The sequence below is a fragment of the Vipera ursinii genome (genome assembly GCF_947247035.1).
Source record: "Vipera ursinii genome assembly, chromosome: 3".
Classification (NCBI taxonomy): domain Eukaryota; kingdom Metazoa; phylum Chordata; class Lepidosauria; order Squamata; family Viperidae; genus Vipera; species Vipera ursinii.
The window spans coordinates 142,172,394-142,198,518 of NC_139516.1; the positions used below are offsets into that span (position 1 = coordinate 142,172,394).

A 26,125-nucleotide genomic window follows, 5' to 3' on the forward strand; every position below is an offset into this window, starting at 1 on the left:
CACTGTTTGACTATTCAGATTAAACTCCCCTATAATATGTTGAAATTAGTTCATCACACTTGTTCAGAAAATATCCTACGTCATCATGGGGTGATTTGTTGTGGTTTGGCATATGGCAGGAAACCATTGTAGTCATGAAGCATAATTGATGGAAAACGTGGTTTTCTCAATAAACTACAGTTAAGCAAAACATACCAAGATATGCACTCCCAGTCTCAATTTAACTTAAAAAAAATTATGTATTTTTATCCTGCCATTATTATTTTTATACCTAATTTAAGGTGGCGAACATAGCCAACACATCTTCCTCCTCCTATTTTTCCCTATTACAACAACACTGTGAGGTGGATTGGGCTGAGAGAGAATGACTGGCCCAAAGTCACCCAACCAGTTTTCCTGCCTAAGGTGGAACTAGAACTCATGGCCTCCCAGTTTCTAGCTTAGTGCCTTAACCACTAGACCAGGGGTTTTCAAATTTGGCCCTTTTATGACTTGTGGACTTCAACTCCCAGAATTCCTTAGCCAGCATGCCTGGCTGAGGAATTCTGGGAGTTGAAGTCCACAAGTCATAAAAGGACCAAGTTTGAAGACCCCTGGACTAGACCAAACTGGCTCTCAATTTTTACACATTCACTCCTTACTTATGCAATCTTAAATATTCCAGTATAAGCCTCAATGCACTAAATTGGTCTCCTTCTCTAATAAGTTCATTTCCTCAGCCTGAAGATTTCTAGATGGATAATAATGTCAGTTCCATGACCTCTACAGCATTATGGGATGCAAAGTTAAGCCCATCTGAAAAATCACTCTCAGGCAAGGTCTGGTCTGTATAGGAATAAAGTCTCAGCATAATATTTGTTATGAATAAACTTAGCCCATTGAATTTTATACAAATTAAATGATATAATGATGTAAATATTGGACAATGATATAATGTTTTATCATGGGAGGATTTCTGATAGATTCCACAGAATTAGTATTCATGCCCATTTCAGAAACAGCAGCAACAAAAAACAGCTTTTTTAAAATTCATGGGGGAAAAACCCACCTGTAATTATATTTTCTACACACACACACACAAACACACAGCATTCAACATTTTGATTATTTGAAACTTTTCAAAAATAACATATCTATCCCATTTTTATGAATAACATGCCTTCTTATGGCCTTATACCATAGCAAACGGTTGCTTAGGTTTAGAATTTCTTGCCCTGAGATTTCAAATCAAATAAAATAAATAAAGTGGCTTGAAATAATTTCAGGTTGTCTCCAAGACACTGTCCTTATTTAAGAACATGTAAACATATCAGGTATTTTGTCTTTTTTTTTACAGCTCATCCCACAAGCAGAGGGCAGCTTTCCAAAAAACATGGCAGAGTTCTCACTCAAGAGTTCTAAGTTCTTATATTGAATATGGGCATTTCCTGTCCATTTCCAGCTGGTGATGATTTCCTGGGAAAATTCAAAGTACTGATTTACATCCTTTAGCTGTGATCCAAAGTTCCTTGTCTTCCGTTTACCTCTGAAAATGTAATTCAGACTTCAGTGTTCCTGTGTTTATTCCTGAACAGAGGAATGGTGGATGGATCTATGATAATCTTCTGAAGTGGTTATCTGTTCTGATATGTCGTAGCCTCTCAGAAACGGTCCGGTGTTTTGCTGTGCAAAATAGTACAGCTGCCTAGCAAACACGGGTTCAACCTTAACAACAAATCAGAAAAAGTAATGAGTTAAATGGTGATTGCTGGAGTAATAATGTTCTTTAATAATAATGTTCCAAAAATTTATTTAATTATTTATTTAATAGCTAATAGCAGTTCATAAAAATCTCACCGTAAGCATGCATACAAATAGCTTGCCAGAACAAAGAGAATGTATCTGCTATCATGACAGCAAATATAGTACTGGCAAATTTCAATACATAGCAGACAAAATATATAAGGTTAAGACAGCAATGTTGTGGATTGCACACAAGCCTCCTTTTTTATTATTTTTATTATTACTATAACAATAGGGGGCACATCTAAGATATCACCTGAATTACAGTGAAATTATTTAACCTGCTTTGCAATTCCCCACCCCCACACAAACACCAAGGGTCAAGTGGCTCTAAAAGGATTGACTTGGTATTCTAACTTTATAGAGTCTTTATTAAGCTATTCATTACCATTAATTTATTAAGCTATTCAGAATTCTTTTTAGGGAAAAATGTTAAAAATAAAGCAATCTAAATTTGGTGATTTCCAGCAGCGCAGTTTGGATTTGTAAGTATATTAGCTGCTGGCTCAGCCAGACCATGGAATATATGATAATTTCCATGTAAGGATGTTGGATTTTTGCTGCTGATTTATTAACTGAAATTTCAAATGTTTAGCATTCACTAAAAGTAAAGATATGATTGTCAATTACATAGGAATTATGATTGTATATTGTGTCTCAGTATAGTTAGAGAAACTGTGCTTATATTGTCAAGCAATATTAGTTATTTACATCTGTAGCTTTGGTTTGAGGTTAACCTGATGATATAAGAAGAGCTGAACATTTCTGAAACTGCAGATCATTTGTATTCTACATATCAATTGATCAAGCATTTGAATATTGTAAATCAATTTTATCAAGCATTTATCTCAGTCCCCTACTTTCTTATTAGCCATGTCTTTAGCATTTATATACTGTATTATGTAAATCAATTCACATATACTTACATGGGCTGTAACTTGCTTTCTCTGTCTTTGTGGATCAGGAAACTCTTCTCCAAAACATAACACAATCTGGAATCTAGGTAATGGACGCCCATGGTGAGCAAATATTTGCAGTTCTAGAAAACAAACAGAAATATTATACCTTGAGGACTAAATTTACAACTGTGGTGGAATAATGCATGAAAAATAATCTTACATAGATTCATCAGGTTAAATTTTGTTTTAAAAAAAGAACCCTATTATCTACATGGATTTGAAAAAAAATAGATAAAGCCGTTCCAGTTTGTTTTTCCTTCTATCTTAAAAAAAACCTACAGTTTCTTTCATCTGATATGATTCCTGGGCAAGAAACAATAATATAAACTGTATTTCATCCCTAAAAAAAAGCAGAATAGCTTACAAAAAGAATGAAACATCCTCTGGTGCAGGGGTGTCAAACTACCGCCCTGCGAGCCGGATGCATCATAGCAAAACTGCGTCCACCCCATTGGTGGCAATGGCAAAAAAAGTCACAATACATTGCGACACATCACGTGAGGTTGAGAGTTTGACACTCCTGCCCTAGTACTTACAGATAGATAAAACAAAATCAATAAAACCCCTAGAGAATGTAACAATTAAAACAATTTCATTCTTCAAATTCACATTTTCAAAATCATTATTATAGCCAAAGGTAATACATAAAGTTCTAGGCTAAAGGTAAGCTAGAATCAATGTCATTATTTAAAATATTATATGACATCCAACAATATACACCAATAGCCTTTTTTTTATACTGTAAGGACAGAGCTCAAAGTTGGCTATGAAGTAAGCACTAGACATATATTTTCAGCAAGGTATCTGAAGCCAATTCTTTGTGACTCTGATAACGAAGACATCAAGAATACAGTAACTTTCATAATAGATTTTGTATGGGAAGAAAGAACCCTGCAGATGTGTACAATTTTAAGAGAATGAAATCCTTGAATTAGGTCAAGAACTAATAGGTAATCCTGTGTAATTGGTTGAAAATTATCTATTGTAGTTACATTTTTAAAAAAATATGTTTTATTTATTTTTAACAAAATCACCTTAATATTTGGTGAACAGTGTGTTGTCTGGGTTTATATTTGAAAAACAATCAATAACAATTAGTTTCTATAATTCTATAGTCCACATAATAGCTTTGCTTGATTTTCTTTTCTTCCAATAATAGTCTCTTTTGCCAACCTTGAATTAATACAATTCTTATTATTTGGATAAATGGCAAATATAGACATTTTTCTAATATTTCTGCAAATAATAACATCAGTATAAAGCTTCTTTTCTAACTGATCATCTTGATTGCCTCATCATAAATCCGGTTTACAAAATTCTTATTTAAATTTGTTTTCCCCACAATATTTAAAACATTCTTACTGGTTAAGCTTTTCTCAAAATTAATTACATTTAAGTATTTAAGTCTTTTTCCTCATACAGGCCATCCCAACACTTTTACATTTCTCATATCTTCAAAAAAAGAAAAAAAAGGAAAAAAAGAAATAAGATAGTATATTACTTAAAATACAAATATGTCCCAATTTTGGCTGCCAAATTATGTACTACTAGGTTATGAAAATAAGGGACGCGGTGGCTCAGTGGGTTAGGACGCTGAGCTTGTCGATCAGAAGGTTGGCAGTTTGGCAGGTCGAATCCCAAGTGCCGCGTAACAGAGTGCCTGTTACTCGTCCTAGCTTCTGCCAACCTAGCAGTTTGAAAGCACGTAAAAATGCAAGTAGAAAAATAGGGACCACTACAGTGGGAAGGTAACAGCGTTCCGTGCGCCTTTGGCATCTAGTCATGCCGGCCACATGACCACGGAGACGTCCTTGGACAAGCGCTGGCTCTTCAGCTTTGAAACGGACATGAGCACCGGCCCCTAGAGTGGGAAACGACTAGCACACGTGCGGGGGAACCTTTACCTTTAGGTTATGAAAAATGTTCACAAGTACTAACACATCACAATAAACTTCAAATTAACAGATCATGAATAATCAAGACAAGATTTTAACTCCAAAGACTGCAGTTGTTAGCAATCCATCATTAAATTTAACAGGACTTCTAGTGGCAAAGTTGGATTTAGGAACATGCCTAAAATATGAATTCCTTTTTCAAGAGAAGTGTAACTATATCTTAAAATCAGACATGTCAAACTCGCGACGTCACGTGACATCGCACAACGTATCGGGACAGTTTTGCCATTGCTGGCAATGGGGTGGGCGTGGCTTCCATGTGATGTGTCCGGCCTACTGGCCGGCAGTTTGACACCCCTGCTTAAAATAGTGGAACTCGGTTGCTACAAATCGAAGAACTATCTGTTTGGAGTTATATTCTCATCAGCATTCAGCTCAGAGGCATCTGCAGGTGATGGGACGGCAAGCGGAGTAAATGACAAAAGCATTAACCCACTGTTACGACCCGAATATTAATATTACATATGTATGAAAGGAACAGAGCTTTTAAAAGTTCTTATGTACATCACAATGTATTGGAAAAAGCATTACTTCCTTACATTCTGTTAATTCTAGAATCATCTATTTGTGGGGCATAATAAATCTTAAGCAGAGTAAGGTTTGCCATATCCCCAACAGAGCTGGGGTTTCAAAACAAATCTCCAAATTCTAACCATATCACATATCTAAATGAAAATCAATAAATATTTAAAACCCTGCTGCATTTTGAATGTATGTATGCAGATGCGTTTCTCTACTGCCAAAGCAGAGAAGCTGAGGAAAGGGCAACCTTAAAGGGAAACAAAGGCTGGGTTTCAGATATTGCAGAAGCCCAGAGGCTCGATTCAAAATTGATAGGGTGGAGCAGCTGCAAATTCTATATATGGTTATAGGAAGTGTAAAATAACAAAAGAACCAATTTTAAGGACAAAGTCTCAATTGCAAACACAATGGTAACTTATATTTAAAAAATTACCTGATAAAAATTTCTGAGTATCAAAAAGCTTGCACGTCTGCTCTCTTTCCAATTTGTTAGGCCTGTCACTGCAGAACGCCAGAGGCCCATCCCAATATATCCTGCTTTGACAAAGTCTTTTAGCATAGAGGCCATCGTGGGTCATCCAGAGTATTACTCCTCTTTCCAGGTGAGAAAGCAATTTTTCCGTTGTTTTCCTCTGGTTATGATCTTCCGGATAAGGGAACATAACTTGGTCCATGCTGCTGATCTCATAACTATGACCGTGAGCTATCCTACAGCCCTCAGGACTTGAAGTTGTGACTTCTTTTACAAGAGTTTCATGATAATACAAGCAGATGTGCAATCGACAATCTGAAAACACATTTATGCAAAATTATTTTTAACATTTGGTAATGGACAGCTCCATTTCCTATAGTTTAACAGTGTAAATGGACTTGAGCAATACGTTTTCACCCATTCCTGATTTATTAAATAAACAATAAGCAAAACCTATCACAAGCAGGTCCCATTCTGTCCAGTAGAACTCTGAGAAAAATAAAAGGCCTAAGGCCATATTCTGAATCTCAGGTTAGCATTTAATGTGGAAATTATAATTATTTCTCCTTCAAATATACTATGATAGAGACTGTAGTGGATTAACAGTAACTGAGTTCAAATATTGCATTAAGTACTATTTAAGTAACATTTTGGCATAATACATTGTGTGAAGCCAAAATACTGTGGCTTACTCAACAAATCATTGTTAAGCATACTTTGCCTTAGCATTATTCCCATAAGTATGTGTGCATGTGTGTATATAACTACATGTTAAAAATATTCTATACAATATTTAATAAAGCTAACCACTGCTAAATTCAGTAATGTCAGTGGACCATAATGTGTGATATTGGAGTATAATTTCTTGGTTTATTAAGAACCATGCTATGGGCTCATTTATAACACAGATGAAACACTTCTTAGCACTATCATGGTTTAAAGAAATGCAGCCAAAGAAAATATGTGTAATATGAGAATAATCATAGCTTTAAATACTGCTAGAGAGTAAAGGGCCAAAAATCCTTGAAAAATAATTTCCTGCTCATTCACCAACTGACCTATTCAGTAGATATCAATTTTCCCTGTTAGGCAATAGTGTAAACAGGTATGAACCATATTCTGGGGAATAAGAAAAGATTTGTTTGTAAATCAAATTAGGAAGCTGGCAAACAAAAGGAGATTATATTAGTTGAATTGCTTCAAAAACTATGGTAATCTCAGAGTTCTGGGCAAAACTGCATTCCTAGGTAAGATCTTCACTTTCTGGTAATCTAGAGAACAGAATTTGTATTTAATGAGACAATCAAAACATTAATTCTAATATTATGAACTTTAATCAATTTAATATGCATCCTGTGTAAATGATATTTATTTATATTTTTTCACATTTTACAATCCACTTGCTCCTAGTAAAGTCAGCCTGTAGCCATTAACAATATGAGACAGGATCAGCAGTAAACTCTTACAATTACAAAATTATAATTACATTCATAAAATGCAACATAAAATGCACAAATAATAATATCAAATAATAGAATATTTTTTTTAAAAAAACTACAGACAAGTGCAATCCAACCACCATCCATAAAGCCATAATCCTAAAGGGGAAAAATGGAGGTATACAGTAGATTTTTAGACTCTTCTTGAAGGGACGTAGGACAGACCGGAAGTGATCAGTATTACAATGGGAAGGGAATTCCACAAAGCAGGTGCCACTCTGAAAAAGGCCCTGTCTATTCCAACTAAATCTTCTTTCTCATCATCAACCCCAGGACGCCTTTTGAAGATTCCTGATACTTCTAGTTTGTAATATGATATAGGATAATAAAATTCTCAAATAGTTTAATCCATAATTACAATTTTCACCTTTCCACCAAATTTTATTTATTTGTGTCCTATCTTTATTTTATTTTTTTACAAATAATTCAAGGCAATGAATGTATTCGGCACACCTTCCTCCTCAGTCTGTATCTCTGTAGTTTATCTCTAGTTAGGATTAGTTAGACTAGTTAGAAGGTGGTGAGATAAATTTCTGGAGAGCCACTTTTAGGCAGATATTTGTATCTTTATGCAAAATGTTTATTTTTACACGGCCTGTATTATTTCCTGGCTGGCTCAGGAATTCTGGGAGTTGAAGTCCACAAGTCATAAAAGAGCCAAGGTTCCCCACCCCTGCACTAGACCAAATTTTCTGTAATATGCATTCCTTTCTTAATTCGATGTGGCATGCAGAGTGTACTTTGAGATAATTTTGATTCCTGACAACTGTCTTGGAATCATTTTTTGACTCTTATAACCTTTGCAGTTTTCTGGGCAAGATTTTGGAAGTGGTTTACTATTGCTAGTTTCTTAGGGATGAGAGTGTGTGACTGGCCCAAGGTCACTTATCAGGCCTCCTGCATAAGGCGAGACTAGAACTCATGCTGCCCCTGTTTCTAGCCTGCTTCCTTAACCACCACATCAAACTGGCTCTTTTTCAATTAAATGTGCATGTATTTTTACACAGAAGAACAAATGCAGATGAACGTTCCCTTATGAGCATTTTTTTCCAATCACAAGTTCGTTGTGATTTATTAGATGGTGATGGTGTACATACCTGACAAGGGAAGACCTTCAGTAGATCTCAGATTTCCCTCTATTGGGATGCCAGAAGTCTGTGTCTCAGGTGGTGCACAAGCATAAAAAGTCCCAGTTACTTGACAACCTACTTTCATACCAAAAAAAAAAAAGTTTTCACAAAGCAAAATGAACCCGACCGATCAGCCAATCACATTCAAAACTTTCATCTGCTAGAATGGAAACAACTATCAATATGTAATACTCTCATTCCTTTAAATATTTTCCGCTGTTCGTTCTTAAGATTGATACATTTTCTTTTTTAAACCATGGCTTCTTCGGTGAATCATCTGACAGAACTTCCCACTAACTGACTGTGTGAAACCTCTATAAATCATAATGCTTTTATCCCCTCTGAACACAATAATATGAACAAAGAAACTGGGGAATTAAGGGCGATGGGAAGACTAACTAAATGGGGGCGCTTTATCCATTTTAACTCACATTAGCATTATATTTATAATAAGATTGGATGGGTCTTCTTGTACTCTTCTTTATTGCAAGTAACGGTTTGGGGACTGCTTTAGAGCCATCACCTGTTTCCAGAAGACAATGATTTGCTTTATGAAAATTATTTTAAGTTCAAGGGCTTCTGTCCTAGTATTTCAATCTAAATGAAATCAGCTAGCATCCTGTATGTTCATTAAAATAAATCCTTCCTTAAATGCATATGCCAAAATTTGCTACCATACATTGAAGGCCAATGTAAGGTTCTATAGAATTACATTCTGTCCAAATGTATCTTTTGCTAGCTCTACAAGCAATTAGCGGGGCCAAATTTAAAGTAAAGTCATCCTGGCTTAGTTTACACGATACAGCATACCACAGAAGACTAAAATGGGATCAGGCATTTTGTGGTTCCTAGGTTGTGGGGACACAAATATTTTAACACATTGTACAAGCCTGATATCCACATTTAGTCATATTTTATTATTGTGGCCTAGCATGTCACGTGTATTTGCACATTCTTGACATGGCTTTGCAGCTTAGCATATTGTATGAAGTCAGATCCTGTATGTAGTGTAAATAAATCTTCTTATCCCCGCAGCGATTTTTTTTATATCTAGTGTTAGCTGAGCACCAGGATGTTCACCTTAAATTATCATTTGTACCTTTCAAGTATTAAAATGAAACTCACAGAAAGCCTTAATTAGGTTCTGCATGCGAGGATTAGTGGCAAAGTTACTTTTCATCACCCTCATAAGTGTCAATGGCTGCTAAGCAAGGCAGTTGCTAAATGAGAACCAGCTGCATTTTTCTATGTGGAATTCCTTCTTTTAATGAAAGGAATCTCCATTTTTGGGAAGTCAGAGTGACATTAATAAGTTAGTGTTCCAATAATGACAAGAGAAGATTTTTCTTATGACAAAAAAACAAACAAACATGCTTTGATGCCCTGGATGATAAATTCAGACTGCAAGTGTCCGTTTTCTCTCACAATAAAAGCAGATCATAACATCATTTCCTTCCAGAACCCAAGAAATCCCTACTTTACCTACTCCTCATTCAATCCCTTGTCATAGAATTTGTAAAGGTGGACAGCAAACATGGAGAAATTAAAGTGCCTAAGTATAATCCATTCAAAAAGAATTACAATGTTTCATTAATATCAGTCAAAACATTGAGAAGTAATTTTTCAATCACTGAAATCCATGCACTTCAGAACTGCTTAATTTTTGTTGCACTATGCCAAATGCTAGCTTATTTCTATTGCACTAAAACTGATGGGATTTGTTCATAAATAAGCATATAGGGCAGGGGTGTCAAACTCAATTTCATTGAGGGCCGCATCAGCAGTGTGGTTGCCCTCGGGGGACCAGGTGGGTGTGGCCTACTGGGTGGGTGTGGCCTACTGGGTGGGTGTGGCCTACTGGGTGGGCGTGGCTAGAGTGCGTATGGCCTACTGGGTGGGCGTGGCCAGCTCTACATCGTTCGCATCAAGGGTGCCTATGGGAGCCTGGGCAGGAGTGGGACAGATCTGAGGGTCTCTGGCAGAAGGAGGGTCTCTGGGCCAGGGCCAAGGCAGTGGGGGCCGTTCCCTCACTGTTTCCAGGATGGCTTCATGGGCCACATGAAACTACTTCGCAGGCCAGATCCGGCCCCCGGGCCTTGTGTTTGACATGTCTGATATAGGGAATAGACATAAAGAAAGAAAGAAAGCGGTATTTTTTGTCTCTTTAGTTTTGTATAACTTTTTAAGTTTATGAAGGTAAAAATAAACCGTTCTCATGGTAACTAAAAAACTTGAATACATTCGTAATCAGAAGTTGGCTGTTCTTCCTTATCTGCTTTGTTTTCTCCTTTATTTTAGATTTGCATAGCAAAGCACTCCAATCTTCACTGAGAATATAACATTTGTTTTATGCATTTAGCTACCTGCATAGTATAAACTGCACTTAACTGTTTTTAAAAGATTTCAGGAATGTTGAACTATTCAAGTAATTTTGTAATTCTCTGAAATTCAATATAAAAACACTTTCTTTAGTCTGTATCATAATATTCTTCTTTATACTATGCCGACTTCTTGCAAATATAGGAATTGTGAGGCACATAGAAAGTTCTGCCCTTGCCAGAATGAGCTCAGTCATTTTAGTGGAGATGAAAACTTCATGCAAGCCAAAGTACGCATGGAGCACCACAAGGGTCCGTCTTAGGCCCAGGACTCTTCAATATCTTCATAAATGACTTAGATGAGCGAATCGAAGATGACATTAAGCTGGCAGGAATAGACAACACACTAGAAGACAAGCTCAGGACTAACCAGTCCATTCCACCTTTAATGATGGGGGGTGAGGTGTTACCCCCCGTCAATAGGGCTCGCAACTTGGGCGTCCTCCTGGATTCGCGGCTCAGTTTTGAAGACCATATAGGAGCCGTGACTGGGGGGCCTTTGCCCAGGTTCGCCTGGTACGCCAGTTGCGGCCCTACCTGGACCGAGATACCCTGCGCACAGTCACTCATGCACTCGTGACCTCCCGATTGGACTACTGCAACGCTCTCCACATGGGGCTGCCCTTGAGGACCACCCGGAGGCTTCAGCTGGTGCAGAATGCAGCCGCACAGGTTGTGATGGGGGTTTCCCAATACTCCCATGTAACACCTCTGCTCCGCGGGCTGCATTGGCTTCTGGTTGCCCTCCGGGTGAGATTCAAGGTGCTGGTGATGACCTATAAAGCCCTAAATGGCTTGGGTCTGGGATATCTGAGGGAACACCTACTGCCGGCATCAAGCTCCCTTCGTCCTGTGCGCTCCCACAGGGAGGGTCTTCTCAGGGTACAGCCGGTAAAAGATTGCCGGCGGACAATACCCAGGGGGAAGGCCTTCTCTGTGGGTGCGCCGGCCCTTTGGAACCAGCTGCCTGTAGAGCTTAGGACTGCCCCTGACCTTCGCTCATTCCGCCGGGACCTGAAGACCTGGCTCTTTGAGCTTTCTGGCCTGGACTGAGAGTATTAACTGGGGTTTTAATTGCATTCTAATTGGGGTTTTTATTTCAAGGTTAATGTAATCATTTTAATTGTTTTTAATTTTTGTAATTTGCTGTAGTTTTTAAAAAAACCTTGTGAACCGCCCTGAGTCTTACGGGAGAAGGGCAGTATATAAGTCTAATTAAATAAATAAATAAATAAATAAAAAGTTCTTGACAGACTTGAATAATGGGCCCTACCCAACAACATGAAATTTAATATGGAGAAAAGCAAGCTTTTGCATCTAGGCAAGAAAAAAACCAAAGATACAAGTACAGATTAGGTGAAATCTGGCTCAAAAACAGTAACTGTGAGAGGGACCTTGGAGCCCTAGTGGATGACCATTTAAATGTGAGCCAGCAGTGTGCAGCAGCCGCCAAAGAAGCTAATACAATCCCGGGTTGTATAAACAGAGGCATAGAATCAAAATCATGTGAAATATCAGCACCCCTTTATAAAGCCTTAGTAAGGCCACACCTGGAATACTGCATCCAGTTTTGGCCACCACATTACAAAAAAAAAGATGCTGAGCCTTTGGAAAAAGTGCGAAGGAGAGGAACTAAGATGGTTAAGGGCCTGGAGACAAAAACATTATGAAGAATGATTTCAAGAATTGGGTAGGGCTAGTCTAGAGAAAAGAAGGACTAGATAGCAGTAATCCAGTATTTGAGAGGCTGCCACTGAGAGGTGGGTGTCAACTCATTTCCCAAGGCACCAGAGGGCAGGACAAGAAACAATGGATGGAAACTAATCAAGGAGAGAAGCAACCTGAAGTTAAGGAGAAACTTCCTAACAGTGAGGATAATTAACCAGTGGAACAGCTTGCCATCAGAAGTTATGGGTGCTTCATCACTGGAGGTTTTTAAGAAAAGATTGGACAGTCACTTGTCTGAAACGGTATAGGGTCTCCTGCTTGTGCAGGGGGTTAGACTAGAAGACCTCCATGGTCCCTTCCAGCTCTATTCTGATTGAATTGAATTTCTACTCTCTGCTGAAGTAAACAAATCCAATTTCTTAAAATTTTCTTTTCTTGGCTCAGATCCACATGCAACCCTAAATCAGGAACCATCCACTATTTATTTCATAACGTAAATAAAAATAGTCTGCAGCTCTATTGAATACAATGAGAATGTCTTACCATTCTGACACGACGGACCTTGCCAGTGATGATTACGAGGTGGAAAAGAGACACTTGTACACTGGTATGAAAGATCAGGATGGGACTGGTCTGGTACGTATTCCCTCCAGTTACGGTCATGAGGCACCATGTAGTTAGGCACCTGTATATTTTATTAAAATATCACATATCTTATTTGCAGCCAGTTACTAAAAAAAATCAGTGCTAATTCATTTTCAGCTTTCTAATTATATTCCCCTTTTTGGTATATCTGTAAAATTAAAACTCAGACAAACACAGTGTTGAGCTTGCTTACAGATAATAAAGAGTTTCTGGAGAGACAAAGATATATATATATATAAAATAAATTTAAAAACTGGAATCCCGGGTGTAGACATTTGAAGTTAGTAAAAATAAAAACGATGAACTCCGGGATATAAGAGAGTCGCGACTTTTAAAAATCAACCAGGGACCGGCCTTTTCCGTCAAAGCCGGAACCACTGTAATTATAAACGAGCGAGCTTGTCACGAACAGGCCACACCCACATTCCACAATTTGAACGTTATAACTGCCATACAAGTGTATGTACTGACTCCCTTATCATTCAGCCCTTGCTCTGATGATGTCAACAGCTTGTTGACGAAAGCTCAGCAGTAAAGAAGAATTTTCTCTTATATCCCGGAGTTCATCATTTGTATTTTTACTAACTTCATATATATATATGAAGCTGAATCAAGTTAATATCTTTATATCTAATACAGTGAAGACTCAATAATTCTTGAAATTCATCATATGATTCTGTGGAGGTCCAGTTTTCTGTAGATATATTTGCAACGTACAGGTAGTTTTCAACTTACAACCACAACTGAGCCCAAAATTAGACATTTGTTAAGTGAATTTTAGCCCATTTTATTACCTTTTTTGACACATTTGTTACGTGAATCATGGCAGTTGTTAAGTGAATCTGGCTTCCCTATTGACTTTGCTTGTCAGAAGGTTGCAAAAGGTGATCACAGGACCCCGGGACACTGCCACTGTCATAAAGGTATGAATCAGTTGCCACGCATCTGAATTTTGTTCATATGACCATGGGGATGCTACAATGGTCTTAAGTGTGAAAAACAGCCATAAGTCACTTTTTTCAGTGCCATTATAACTTTGAACAGTCACTAAATGAACCGTTGTAAGTTGAGGACTATCTGTATGTCCAGTGTTTCATGGAAATACAAGGGACTAACAGGGGGACTTTAAGCTTATAATGTATTGAATATGTAGAATGAAATTTGCTAACAGCGAAGAATGTATTGATATAGTTAAACAATGCAATGAATACAACTGCACAAATTAAGTGCTGTTATTTAAAAGCAAAAATAAAATATTTCAGTTATATACTGAAATATACAGGAGAAATGAAATGAAATATGGTAAAAGTTCTAATACTAATCAAAACCTATCACAAGAACACCTATAAAATCCTTTGAAAATATCTGATTGTTTATATTGGATATTTTTTGCAATTTGTTTTCATTCTTATCGTAGTACAAGAAAAAAAACAAATGTGTCATATTTACATTTTAATTCTCCAACATATAAAACTGGAATAAATGCAAGGGTCATACCTGAGGCTGTAATGCAGAATATGATGGATTTAGAGTGAAAGTGTTGTTCATAATCATCTGTGGATCTTCCAGGCTAAGTTGTTTTGATCCTGTACATTATTTGTAGACAAAAACAGGGTGATTTATATAACTTTGTAAAAATAGTATCTTGGGAGTATTTAAAAATGAAATCCCTACTGTTAATTTCTAGCAGAAATATTGTTAGAAAAAAGACAGAAATCTAAAAGTGTGTAATGAGAAAACCTACCTACCTACCTAATGTGTGTGTGTGTGTGTGTGTGTGTGTATATATATATATATATATATATATATATATATATATATATATATATATATATATATATATATATATATATATATATATATAATTAACTAGCAGTTAATTGGCTGAGCACCTGTTCCACTGCAATATTTTTACAGTGCTTTCTCTGAATTGGGTAACTTTCTTCTCAAATCCTGCTTCCAGAATTCTTCCTCCTCTCCCTCTCCAGAAGCTAAGGGTTTTTCCCCCACCTCTCTGATTCAAAAAAACTAAACATGTTGAGATGAAAAGCAAGGATGTGGGAAATGGGTTGGCTGACTTTTGCTTTTTTGGACTATTGGATATCTGGCTGGCACAAGGAGATGCAATGCAGGGGTGGGGAAAACAGTGGCGGAGCACTGTATAGTGGCACAGAAATTATTTTTATGGGGAGAGAGGAAAAGCTGGTGGAAGAGAAATAAGACTCCACGTTTGAAAGGGAGAAAACAGGTATTAGCAGTATAACAGAGTTGGAAGGGGTTTTGGAGGCCTTCTTGTCCAAACCCCCTCCCTCTGCTCAAGCAGGAGACCTGTAGCATTCCAGACAAATGGCTGTTCAGTCTCTTCTTAAAAACCTCCAGTGTTGGAGCACCCACAATTTCTGGAGGCAGGTTGTTCCATTAATTGTTCTCACTGTCAGGAAAATTCTCCTTAGTTCTAGGTTGCTTCTTTGATTAGTTTCCATCCGTTACTCCATGTCTTGCCCTCAGGGGATGGACAATAAGTCAATCCCTTCTCCTCTGGCAGTCCCTCAAATATTGGAAGATTGCTATCAAGTCACCCCTAGTCCTTCTTTTCCTTAGACTACATATACCCAGTTCCTGTAACGGTTTATTGCATATTTTATCCACTAGTCCCCTAATCATCTTTGTTTCTCTTCTCTACACTCTTTTCTAGATCCGTGGTGGCGAACCTATGGCACGCGTGCCACAGGTGACACGCAGAGCCCTCTCTGTTGACACGCACGCCGTTGCCCCAGTCCTAGGCCTTCAGTTGGGTTTTATAAAACCTTTTCGCTTTAGGCCTCCGCCGCCGTGTGTAAAAAAAAAAAAGTTCAATCAATCAATGTCAACTTCTCACGGGAAAAGAAAAATCTCACAAAGTTGGAATTGATTGATTGAACTTTTTAGTCCCACCCAGTCTGCCATTACCACCGCAGCCACACCCACCCAATGGGCCACACCCACCCATAAGTGGGTTTTAGGTTGCAGTTTGGGCACTCGGTCTCTAAAAGGTTCGCCATCGCTGTTCTAGATTATCGACATCTTTTCTGTAGCTCTAGGCTATTATTAACCAGTGAGGAGTATCATATTCAAATCCCAATGAAGCATAAACAGGGATTGCCAGATGCTTTCAAAGCTCAGTTTAAGGCACTGCCCTACCTTTTTTTGCTCCTTCCGGTACTATTCTATATACTTTATATGGGTCTGATATGTCCAGTTGGCTTCTTTCCACCAGTTCTTCAAAATCATTGCTCTTGTTCAAAGCACAACGCAGCCTTGTCTTCCAAGTGGGAGGATCTGGTTTATCAATGCCTTCTCTGAATTTCCCTTTAAATAGAGCCCAAGCCTGAAAAATATTTGCAGAAGTTAATCAAAATATGGTTCCTCCAGAACAGCCTATGGCATTAACAACAATAATATAAATACCACACTAATAAATAAATTCCATACCGTAATCAATTTCCATAGAACTATCATGGGGCATGCTATGGGATTCATAGTTTCCTATGGGTAGTTCTGTCTAGAATCTAATTGTCAGTGTAGGACAACCCTTGAGCAGATTCAGCAGTTTCCAGATTCATTATATCCATTTCACTTCTATAAGAACTAGATGGTGTGACATTTTTCAAAAACCTTTGTAATCCATTCTTCACCACTTCAAGTTTTCTTTGCAGAGATATGGCAACCAAAACAAGCACAGAAACCTTACTGCATCTTCTATAGGTTGTGTGACCTCTAAACCAACCTTAAATCCAGATGGCAGAAAGTAAAAAAAATATAATAGAAAGAAAACAATGTGTACTCAATAAACAAGCGCACTAATGTTAAATGTGATGGTTGAATAACTAAGGAGAAAGATTGTGCCATATGAATTCTACCAGTAGGGTATAGTTGCTTTTAAAAAAAAAATACTTACTATTAAAAGTAATTAGCTGAACTCATTTTAGCAGAAATTTAACAGCATTGCTTCAGGTAATACTCCTCAATAACAATATAAACAAGGGACTTTTAGAAATAAATTCTTACTAAACAGTTATAGCGCTTGCTGAAGTTAATGAAAAAGTCTGCAATCCTATTCAAAATTATACACAAGTCCAATTGATATCTATGGGATTAAAGTATATGCAACTGTGATCAGGCTTGCAGACCTAATGAATTAAGCCTTGGGGCAATTAATCAAATGAGAAAAAAAGAAATTATACAGCATGGTAGGAATCTGCCAAGTGTGACAGAAAAGCATTTTAGTTCAGCAACATCTAGGATGTAAGTTGAAGAAAGAAAATAAGATAGTATTGTCAGTAATTTAAGTTAAGGGTGAGATCTACCAACTGGAACTATATGCAAAACAGCAGCTCAGAAATAAGGGTGGATGCCCACAGAGGATTAAGGAGCAAGGCATTGCTCCTTAATCTAAGTGCATTGCAATGGAGGAATTTGTTTTTAGCAGCAAAACAGAGCTCATCCCACATTCATACAAAAACCCATTTCTATTCCCCTTCCCTCAAGCTTTATTCATTAAAGTACCCCGATGTTGAAGATGAGGGAGATGCTATAAAACACCTGAAACTCAAAAAGCCTTTTGGATCTATTGCAATTTTTATCTTTTTCTTGTGATTTCCATGACATTTTGCTTGAAGTAATAGCAAAAACTGCCTTAAAATAAAATTAAAAAGTTGCTTAATTCTAGTATTTTTTTTCCTTGTTCTAGCGCGTACTACTAGGTTATAAATGCAGTTTGTGACAATTCCCATTTTAAGCTTTGGAGAAGGTTTTGTTATATTGGGAAATTAATCTCACAATTTAATTAATCGTGGACAGTGCCTGGAATTAGAGTTGAGAAACCTAGATTCAGATCCCAGATAACTCATTTATTAGGTATCCTTTGTTAGTGTGCCTCTCGGGGCTTCTATCTTGTTGTGGAAACCAAAAAAAAATGGATTCATTCTTTGGGCACACTTGAATTCACACCCATGCATGTGCATGGTTACATATGTGACTTCTCCCCACTGGAAAATGTGATGTTTTATTATAGTCCCTATGTGAGGAACATGCAGGTTGAAATGAATCCTAGGTTTCAAGCATTAACTCTGATAATCTCACCATTATTAGCAAGCTCCAACTGACCGCCACTGCCAAATAGGTAAAAGCTGCAAGTCCCAGAAATCTTACAGGTGCTCTGTCTCTCTCACAGAGTCGATAAGTAAAGCAATCAATGAAACCCACTGGCGTTGTCAACTCCAACCGATATCAGAGCACCTCTTTCTTTCTTTCTCTACAAAGTTCATTTTGGGGTGCAGTATGCACAAGATCCAATTTGAGTGTGTGTGGGGGGTGGGTGGAAGGATCTCATTTTCCAGATGAAGTCTGTTGAATGAAGGCTGATTCATCTAACGTGAAAATTGTTCCAACTAGCCTTCCCAGATGGGATACCCTCTTCATGCCCTGAACGATAACTCCCATTACCCTTATCAGAATGAGTATATTTTAATCAGAATGAGAATAACTCCCATTACCCTTATCAGAATGACTATATCAGGTGAGTATATTTTCTTGGGGGGGACGGGCGGGGGGGGGGAGGAATAAAACAGGAAAACCTGCAAAAAGGGAGAAATCTGAAAGCAGGTTCCTCAAGATGAGAAAAAATGAATCGTAAAGCAGAATTATAAATATAATGAAAGGGGGGGGGAGAGAGAGGTGGGGGTGGGGGGAGAGGTGGAAATCAAGAAGAAAACCCGAGATCATAAATAATGAAATTAAATTAACCTTAAAGGATAAGCTTTCTGGAGGTGTGTGGGGGGAGGGACGGGGGGTGGGTGGGTAAGGAGGAATAAAACAGGAAAACCTGCAAAAAGGGAGAAATCTGAAGCAGGTTCCTCAAGATGAGAAAAAATGAATCGTAAAGCAGAATTATAAATATAATGAAAGGGGGGGGGGAGAGAGAGGTGGGGGTGGGGGGAGAGGTGGAAATCAAGAAGAAAACCCGAGATCATAAATAATGAAATTAAATTAACCTTAAAGGATAAGCTTTCTGGAGGTGTGTGGGGGGAGGGACGGGGGGGGGGGGTGGGTGGGTAAGGAGGAATAAAACAGGAAAACCTGCAAAAAGGGAGAAATCTGAAGCAGGTTCCTCAAGATGAGAAAAAATGAATCGTAAAGCAGAATTATAAATATAATGAAAGGGGAGAGAGAGAGAGAGAGAGAGAGAGAGAGAGAGAGAGGTGGAAATCAAGAAGAAAACCCGAGATCATAAATAATGAAATTAAATTAACCTTAAAGGATAAGCTTTCCGGAGGGGGGGTGTGGGGAGGGGGGGAGAAGACTGCTTTATAACAGCGTTTTCCAACCTTAGGAACTTGAAGATGCGTGGACTTCAACTCCCAGAATTCCCCAGCCAGCATAGCTGGCTGGGGAATTCTGGGAGTTGAAGTCCACGCATCTTCAAGTTCCTAAGGTTGGGAAACGCTGCTTTATAATAAAGAGCACGCGGTCACTGTAAAGGTAGCACTAGTAAAGCAGACCAGATTTAGAGAAGAAAGCTGAGGCCACTTTCCTCAGAGGGACCTTGCCCTCAACTTCTGCAAGCAGGTGGCCACGGCGCCCTTCAGCCAGCCGCCAACTTTAAGGTGGCTTTTGCCAGCGACTGATTGACGGCTTCGCGCGCGCTCCCCCTCCCCTCCCCCCACCCCCCTCAAACCACCACCAACCCCCTCCCCCCCCCTCCCGCTCAGGGAAAGCGTCTCCGCTACCTTGAAGAGAGCGGCGTCCTCCTCGCGGTTGTAGTCCTGTTTGCCCGCGTGCTTCCAGGGGATGCGAAAGATGCTCTTCTCCTCGTTCTCCCATACCAGGCCCGGGTATTTGGCGCTGTCAATCTGCTCGATCAGCCACTGGCGGAGTTTCCCGTTGCCGCAGCTCACCGAGTTCATCCCGCCGCCCTCGACGACGCCGCTGCTGCTGCTGCTGCTGCTGCTGCTGCTGCTGCCGCCGCGGCTGCCTTCTAAGTTCATACCAGGCGCCCCGCCAGCCTCGGCTCCTCCCCTGACGAAGGAAGGAAGATGGGGGGGGGGAAGGAGGAGGAGGAGGAGGAGGAGGAAAGTGAGCGCCCCGCTCAGTCACGTGCCGAGCCTCAGCCCGGCGCGCGCGTCAGTTCCAGACAAGAGCCCGCCGCCTCTTTCCCGCTCTCGCCCGGCCGCTTCTTCTCCACACGGAGGAGGCGAATGCGCCCCGCGCGCCAGCGAGCGCCGGCGCGCGCGCGCGCGCGAGGGGAAAGCCTCGGCGTCCCCCAAGGCCGTTTCCAGTAAAGCTCCCCGCGCTTCTCTGTGTCTCCGCCCTTCCCTGTTATTTCTGGGCCGCCTCTTCTCTTCACAACGCGCCGGCCCCAGCGTGGTTTCAGTTAAAAAAAAAAAAAAAACACCTCACCGCACCGGATTCGCTCGGCTGCCAGGCTGAGATCGCTAATGGGCGCTGCGGTGGTGGGTCTGTGTGGGGCGGGGGGGGGATTTGAACTTTGGCGTTCGAGCCCCCAACGCCTCAACACCTGAACAGGCTCTCCCTCTGCCGACAGCCTTGAGCTGCTCTGGCTAGGGGGTTGACGGGGCAAAGCAGTTTGGGAACGCCCGTCAGAATCCACCTGCCTTCCCCCACGGCTGACCTTCACCGACCGCGCCTTTTCGGGGCTTCCAAGCCCGTCTTGGCGGAGCTGTTCGAGCACCAAGCTAGAAACCCCGGAGGCCGTGACCTCTAGCCCCGCTTTAAGCATCAAGCCAACTGGATGACCTTGGGCCAGCCCCCCACTCTCTTCTTCCCCCCCCCCCAGGAACCACTTCGGAAAATCTCGCCAAAGAAACTGTAGGGACTACTAGGTTCCAGGAATACATGATTAGAAAGAAAAAAAGAAAACACACCAACCCTGACTTAAGCACTGCCTTTCCCCAAAAAAAGCCAATCTGGAGAAGACCAACCCTTGAATCTTCTACATCCTCACTAAATCAAGCTCGCCTGATTCTCTAGAATCGCCTGCTACCTAACCCTATAAAAAGAGACTCACATACACGTGCACACATCTTCAGATTAGGTGGTAGTTGGTGGGGTGTGTTTTTCCCCCCTCCCTTTTCGTTATCCCTCTGCAGCATAGCCTTCTGCCCCAATCAATCAACCAATGATTCCACCAGCACCAACCGTCCCCCTCCTGTTAAGTTTTAACGACTGGATCCACAGCTGTTTCTCCCCTCTAGGTCCCTTCTTTCAGAGGCTGCAGGGCGACGGCCTTCCTTCAACCACTGGCCCCATCCCCACCTTCTCGCCCTATAGGACTAACACACGGTTTCCCGAACTGTCTCTTTCTTCTCTACATTTGCTTTCCCTTGCCCTCCCTCCTCTCTCTCTCTCTCTCTCTCTCTCTCTTCCTTCAAGTACGAGGAGCAAAAGGCTTAGTTATACGGGTGTCCTAACTAAAAAAAAGCAAGCTCTCTGCCTTTCCGGGCACTTTCTGCTGAAATCCGGACTTTTTGCCCGCAAACCTGCATCTACGAGACTTCGGCGTACTCCTCGTCTATTAGACAGACTTTTTTTCCCCCGTAGGGCGAAGCACTGCGCACACAGTTCCCTCCTCTCCTACACGTACATACAACTTCCTCTTGACATACCTTGTTTGACGCTGATTCTCTCCAGAGATCTGTAGTTTTTTCCTTTTTACCCCCAGGAGCAAACACCCTTCTTTCTCACCCACCCATCTCCCCGCGTGTCAGTTTCTTCCCTCCCACTCTTCGCCATTCCTCAGAGATCTCTCTCTCTCTCTCTCTCTTTCTCTCGCTCTCTGTCTCTCTTTCTCTTTCTCTCGCTCTCTCTCTCTCTCCCTCATTCTCTTTGCTCTCCCTTCTTAGATTTGCATTATGACACTCCGCTCGCCTTTCTTTTTCACGCATCAACTCCAATCGCGCCACTCTCCCTTCCCACGTAAGTCGCGCCCTGGCTTCTCTGCGGGAAACTCCTCACATTTACCAAGCGCCGACCGTCAATGCCTGCGCCCACTCGCGTGGTTAGGAAAGAAGAGAGGGCGGCGGCGGCGGCGTTGCTGCTGCCCTTTCACATTGCACACCTCCCGAAAGCGCCTCCGCGAGTCTCTGCCCCCCCTCCCCCGCCACTTCAGGACTCATTTCCCCGCAAGAGCCCGAGACTTCGGGGGATTCTCCGCTGCGGCTTTAGCGCCTCTGCCCCAGCATCCTTGCCTTGGGGGCATCTCGGCCTCCTTCGGCCGAATTCCGTCACGGGCAGGGTGAGTGTCAGGAGTCGCTCTGCTGCAGGAAAAAAGGCACGCACCAGCCGGAGCGCATCTTTCCTGAGAATGTGTCAATGGGGAAGTCCAGTTCCTCCCATCCGTAGACTCCAAGCACGAGGTTAGGGCACGCCAGCCTTCCCCACCCCGCTCCTCATCGAACAGGGTCAAAATCTCGGCGGGACGGCCAAAAGAGAGCGGGGGGGGGGAAAAATGGCTGTCTCTTCGAAGGATTTCTAAAAGCCCGCACGCACGGCTAATGACTGCAGTTTATAAAGTAACAAAACCCGGAAAGGGGGTGGATTTCAAAGCAAAGCCCATTTCAATGGGCAGCTAGATACTTCGAAAAACCTCTCCCCTCTCTTCCCCCATCCCACGCCCGGCTCCTTTGGGTGGCTATTAAAAGGAAATTTCTGCCCGTGAACGTGGGAGGCAGAACATGATCAGAGTCATAAGACTTTGGTCGTCTGAGCCGCCGGTGCGCTTTGATAGAGCCGCCTAACCTGAGCAGATGCCTTGCACCATCAAGGAAACGAAGGTGGGGGGCTTCCATTTTTAGAAGGAAGATATTATACAGTATTTAAGGGAAGCCGTTCCGGGAGTGGGAATAAACAGGTAAGAAGAGGGATGGGGGAGGGATAAGCCTGCTGCTGCCATCTGATCTTTTTTTAAAAAAAAAAAATCCTAAACTCTGTGGGCAAAATCGTAGAGAGGGGACAGCAGAAAGGAAAGTATGGACGTTTTACACGGAACTGGCAAACAGTCATCTCTAACGGTGCTGGTTTCGGGCGGTCTGCGGGATGGGGTATTCCAAAGCCTTTTCAGTCCCCAGATTTTTGGTTTCGGCCTGGGACTCACCGCCTTCCCCACCCGGGGCGCTGCAGGTGCTGACTTTCAACCTCCCTAATCCCAGGCCAGATCGCTGGTGTACTGGGGGCCGGTTTATTCATTCGTCGGTAAGGAATTCGAATGGTCGTGAATTCCACGTAGGATCCTGGTCTATGAGGCGCTTTGGTGTGGATTTGGTTCCAAACCCCTTCAACCCAGTTTTCATTCTTTCCTTCTAAAATGTTTAAGTTCGCCCCGTTCCTACAGAGAGCGGAGGAAAGCTTCTGCGGCAACTGAGCTCTGAGATAAAATCAAAGCTCGTTTGATCCAACTTCGAGTTAATTTACTTCAGAGGTTCTGTTTCATCCAGCCAAACAACGTACATAGCACCTTGCCTTCTAAAATAACTCCCGCATCCCAGCATCTCCATATCTCCCATGTGGATAGCGCGAAGTTGGGAAACGTAGTTCCCGCGCATTTTTGGAAGACTTGGGGATAGCTCTGTGTATCTGTAGATTTATTTTCCTCCCGTTCAAAACCTGCCTTTCTTCAAAGGAGCTCAAGTCGGCTTACAAGAACACTGCCTCTCATTTTATGCTTGGTGAATGAGAGTGACTTCCCAAATCATCCAGTGAGCTCCATGGTCAAGTAGGAACTTGAACCTGACTATTCTGGATCCCAGTGGCACCGAAGCAAGGAAGAAGTATGGATTTGTTCTGCTTCTTTGCCAAATATCTAGCATCTTTTTCTGCCAGTCTTTAACAGACCACCCCAGATGTTTTCTGGAAACCTATAAGCAGGGTTGGAAACCAATTGTCCTTTCCCACTGTTTCAAGATGGACGGCCCATTTAGTTAGGTATATATTCCATGAACTGATAGAACTCCGTTGCAAAGCCAGTGGCTAGCTTTTGATCAGACTGATGCAATGATAGCTACTGACAGAAACTGTCTCAAAAAACCCTGCCCAGATGTTACTTTCTGAGACCGAAGTACCCCCTTCTGGGGAGAAGAGAATAATCTGTTTATTAATATTTCTGCAGCAAATCTCCCAAAGAACTAAAAAAAGGCTTTAAACGCTACTGGATTCCAAAAGCTGTTGGAGAGACTATACAGTTTCATCACCTTCACCTTGGCCAGCCTTAATTTCTGATGAGTGATTCAATTTATTTTCAGAGAAAAAGTTAGATTTGAGCTCCCTCTATATTCCTGAGTGTTGTCTCCCGCCTTCTTCCCTAGGTGGAAAAGTGATGGCTTCTCCCTGGCTTTTCAATGAACCCATGGCTAGTTCTGTAAGTCCATGGAATATATACCTAACTAAATGGATCGTCCAACTTTGAGACAATTGGTTTCCAACCCGGCTTATAGCTTTCCAGAAAACATCTAGGGTGATCTGTGAATGGGTGGCAGAAAAAGATATTAATATGGGAAGTCTGGTAGAGAGTCAGGACAAATCCATACTACTTTCTTGCTTCGGTAGGCGAAACTAAGCGAGAAGCAAACCCAGCTAGTGACATAAAGAATTCCAGATTGGGATTCACCCTCTTCTCCAGTGAAGCCTTACGGGCATACCTGAGGAGGCAGAGAGAGGGTGATGAGCAAGGAGAAGTAGAACAATTAGAACTATTAATCGGTGGAACAACCTGCCTCCAGAACAACACTGGAAGTTTTTAAGAAGAGACTGGACAGCCATTTGTCTGAAATGGTATAGGGTTTCTTGCCTGAGCAGAGGGTTGGACTAGATGACCTCCAAGGTCCCTTCCAACTGTATTATTATTATTATTATTATATTATTATGATTATGATTATGATTATGATTATGATGATTATGATGATTATTATTATTATGAAGAGAATGGTGGGAAGTGCAGAAGCGATTAACAAACTCTTCAATGAAGTTCTAAGTCCTCTGCAGCGACTCGGTTATCAATACTGGCAGGATAAACGTATTAAGTGAGGCTATTTAAATACTGCTTATTGAGATTTAAATTGCTGTCGGTAGATCTCTCTCTCTCTCTCTCTCTCTCTCTCTCTCTCTCTCTCTCTCTCTCTCTCTCTCTCTCTCTCTCTCTCTCTCTCTCACACACACACACACACACACACACCCCCCTACACACACCTTCTTCGCTATGCAGATACATCAGCGAAAGCTAACGACTCAAAATCAGTAAAACTCTTGAAGATCCAGTTTCCCGAAAGTGGAGATAGTGGATACAAGGCAATCCTGGATCCCCTTCGGGTCAGTCGGGCTAAATTTCAGCCTAACGCAAGAAAATTTGGAGCGACCCCGACTGCCTCTTTCAACAGGCAAGAGGGCCATTTGTGTAGCAGAATATGCAACGAACTATTCAAACCAGTTCCTTTCGCGGGATTCTGCAATTCTGGCTCAGAAAACTGCAGGGATCCAGAAAACCAGTTCACCAACAGAGGAGATTCAAACCGGTTTTACAGATTTGGCCATAAATGAACGTGTGTGTGTGTGTGTATTCTCCCCTCATGTTCCCCTCAACTAAACACGGGGGAGCTTAGTTTGCACAATATCATATATACATTGCGCTGTGCCAGTATAGCCTAGTAAAAGGTTAATTCCCTCCCCCCAGCCTCTCTACAAACTAGCAAGTTTTGGAGTAACCTAGAATAAAATGTGGCCCATCTCCTTATTTTTTCCAAGGAGTTTTAGAATCTCCGTGCATGCGTTTGAGAGAAGAAATAAGCAAATCTTGCCACGATTAAAACTCCTGCCTCCGACCGTACATGCAAAGAAATAAATCCCATTGATTTAGGGGGACTAAGTTTATAGGCTAACTCGACTGAAATACGCGTGCAAACCGAGAGAGGATATTTTGCAGGCACATTTGGTGCAACTTTCCTGCTTCTGCTCGGCTTCAGGTGTGTATTCAATTTCCATAATTCCTAACCAGCAAAGTTGGTTAGGGACTATGCGATCTGAACTCCAAAATATCCGGAGGGGACCAAATTAGGAAAATCATCTTAAAA

At 41.1% G+C, this 26,125-nt stretch overlaps 1 protein-coding gene across 1 annotated transcript; it reads right to left on the reverse strand.

Annotated features, from left to right (window-relative positions):
• Positions 1 to 1,521: 1,521 nt before the first annotated feature.
• IRF4 (interferon regulatory factor 4) lies at positions 1,522 to 21,700 on the reverse strand. Its single transcript, XM_083358393.1, has 9 exons — positions 21,674 to 21,700; positions 19,778 to 20,066; positions 16,191 to 16,377; positions 14,508 to 14,596; positions 12,909 to 13,050; positions 8,287 to 8,397; positions 5,652 to 6,005; positions 2,709 to 2,821; positions 1,522 to 1,704 (listed from the first exon to the last, which is right to left on the reverse strand). Exons 2-9 carry the CDS (start codon positions 20,033 to 20,035, stop codon positions 1,561 to 1,563), a joined length of 1,398 nt encoding a protein of 465 aa, XP_083214519.1. The 5' UTR covers positions 20,036 to 20,066; positions 21,674 to 21,700; the 3' UTR covers positions 1,522 to 1,560.
• Between the last annotated feature and the right edge of the window lie 4,425 nt (positions 21,701 to 26,125).

Excerpts from the sequence above, each read along its gene's own strand:
- IRF4 (XM_083358393.1), bottom strand. The coding sequence starts at position 20,035 with ATGAACTTAGAAGGCAGCCGCGGCGGCAGCAGCAGCAGCAGCAGCAGC. Across the intron at positions 13,051-14,507 it reads ATTCTGCATTACAGCCTCAG|GTGCCTAACTACATGGTGCC; the intron begins GTATGACCCTTG and ends TAAAATATACAG. Across the intron at positions 8,398-12,908 it reads AGGTCCGTCGTGTCAGAATG|TAGGTTGTCAAGTAACTGGG; the intron begins GTAAGACATTCT and ends TTGGTATGAAAG.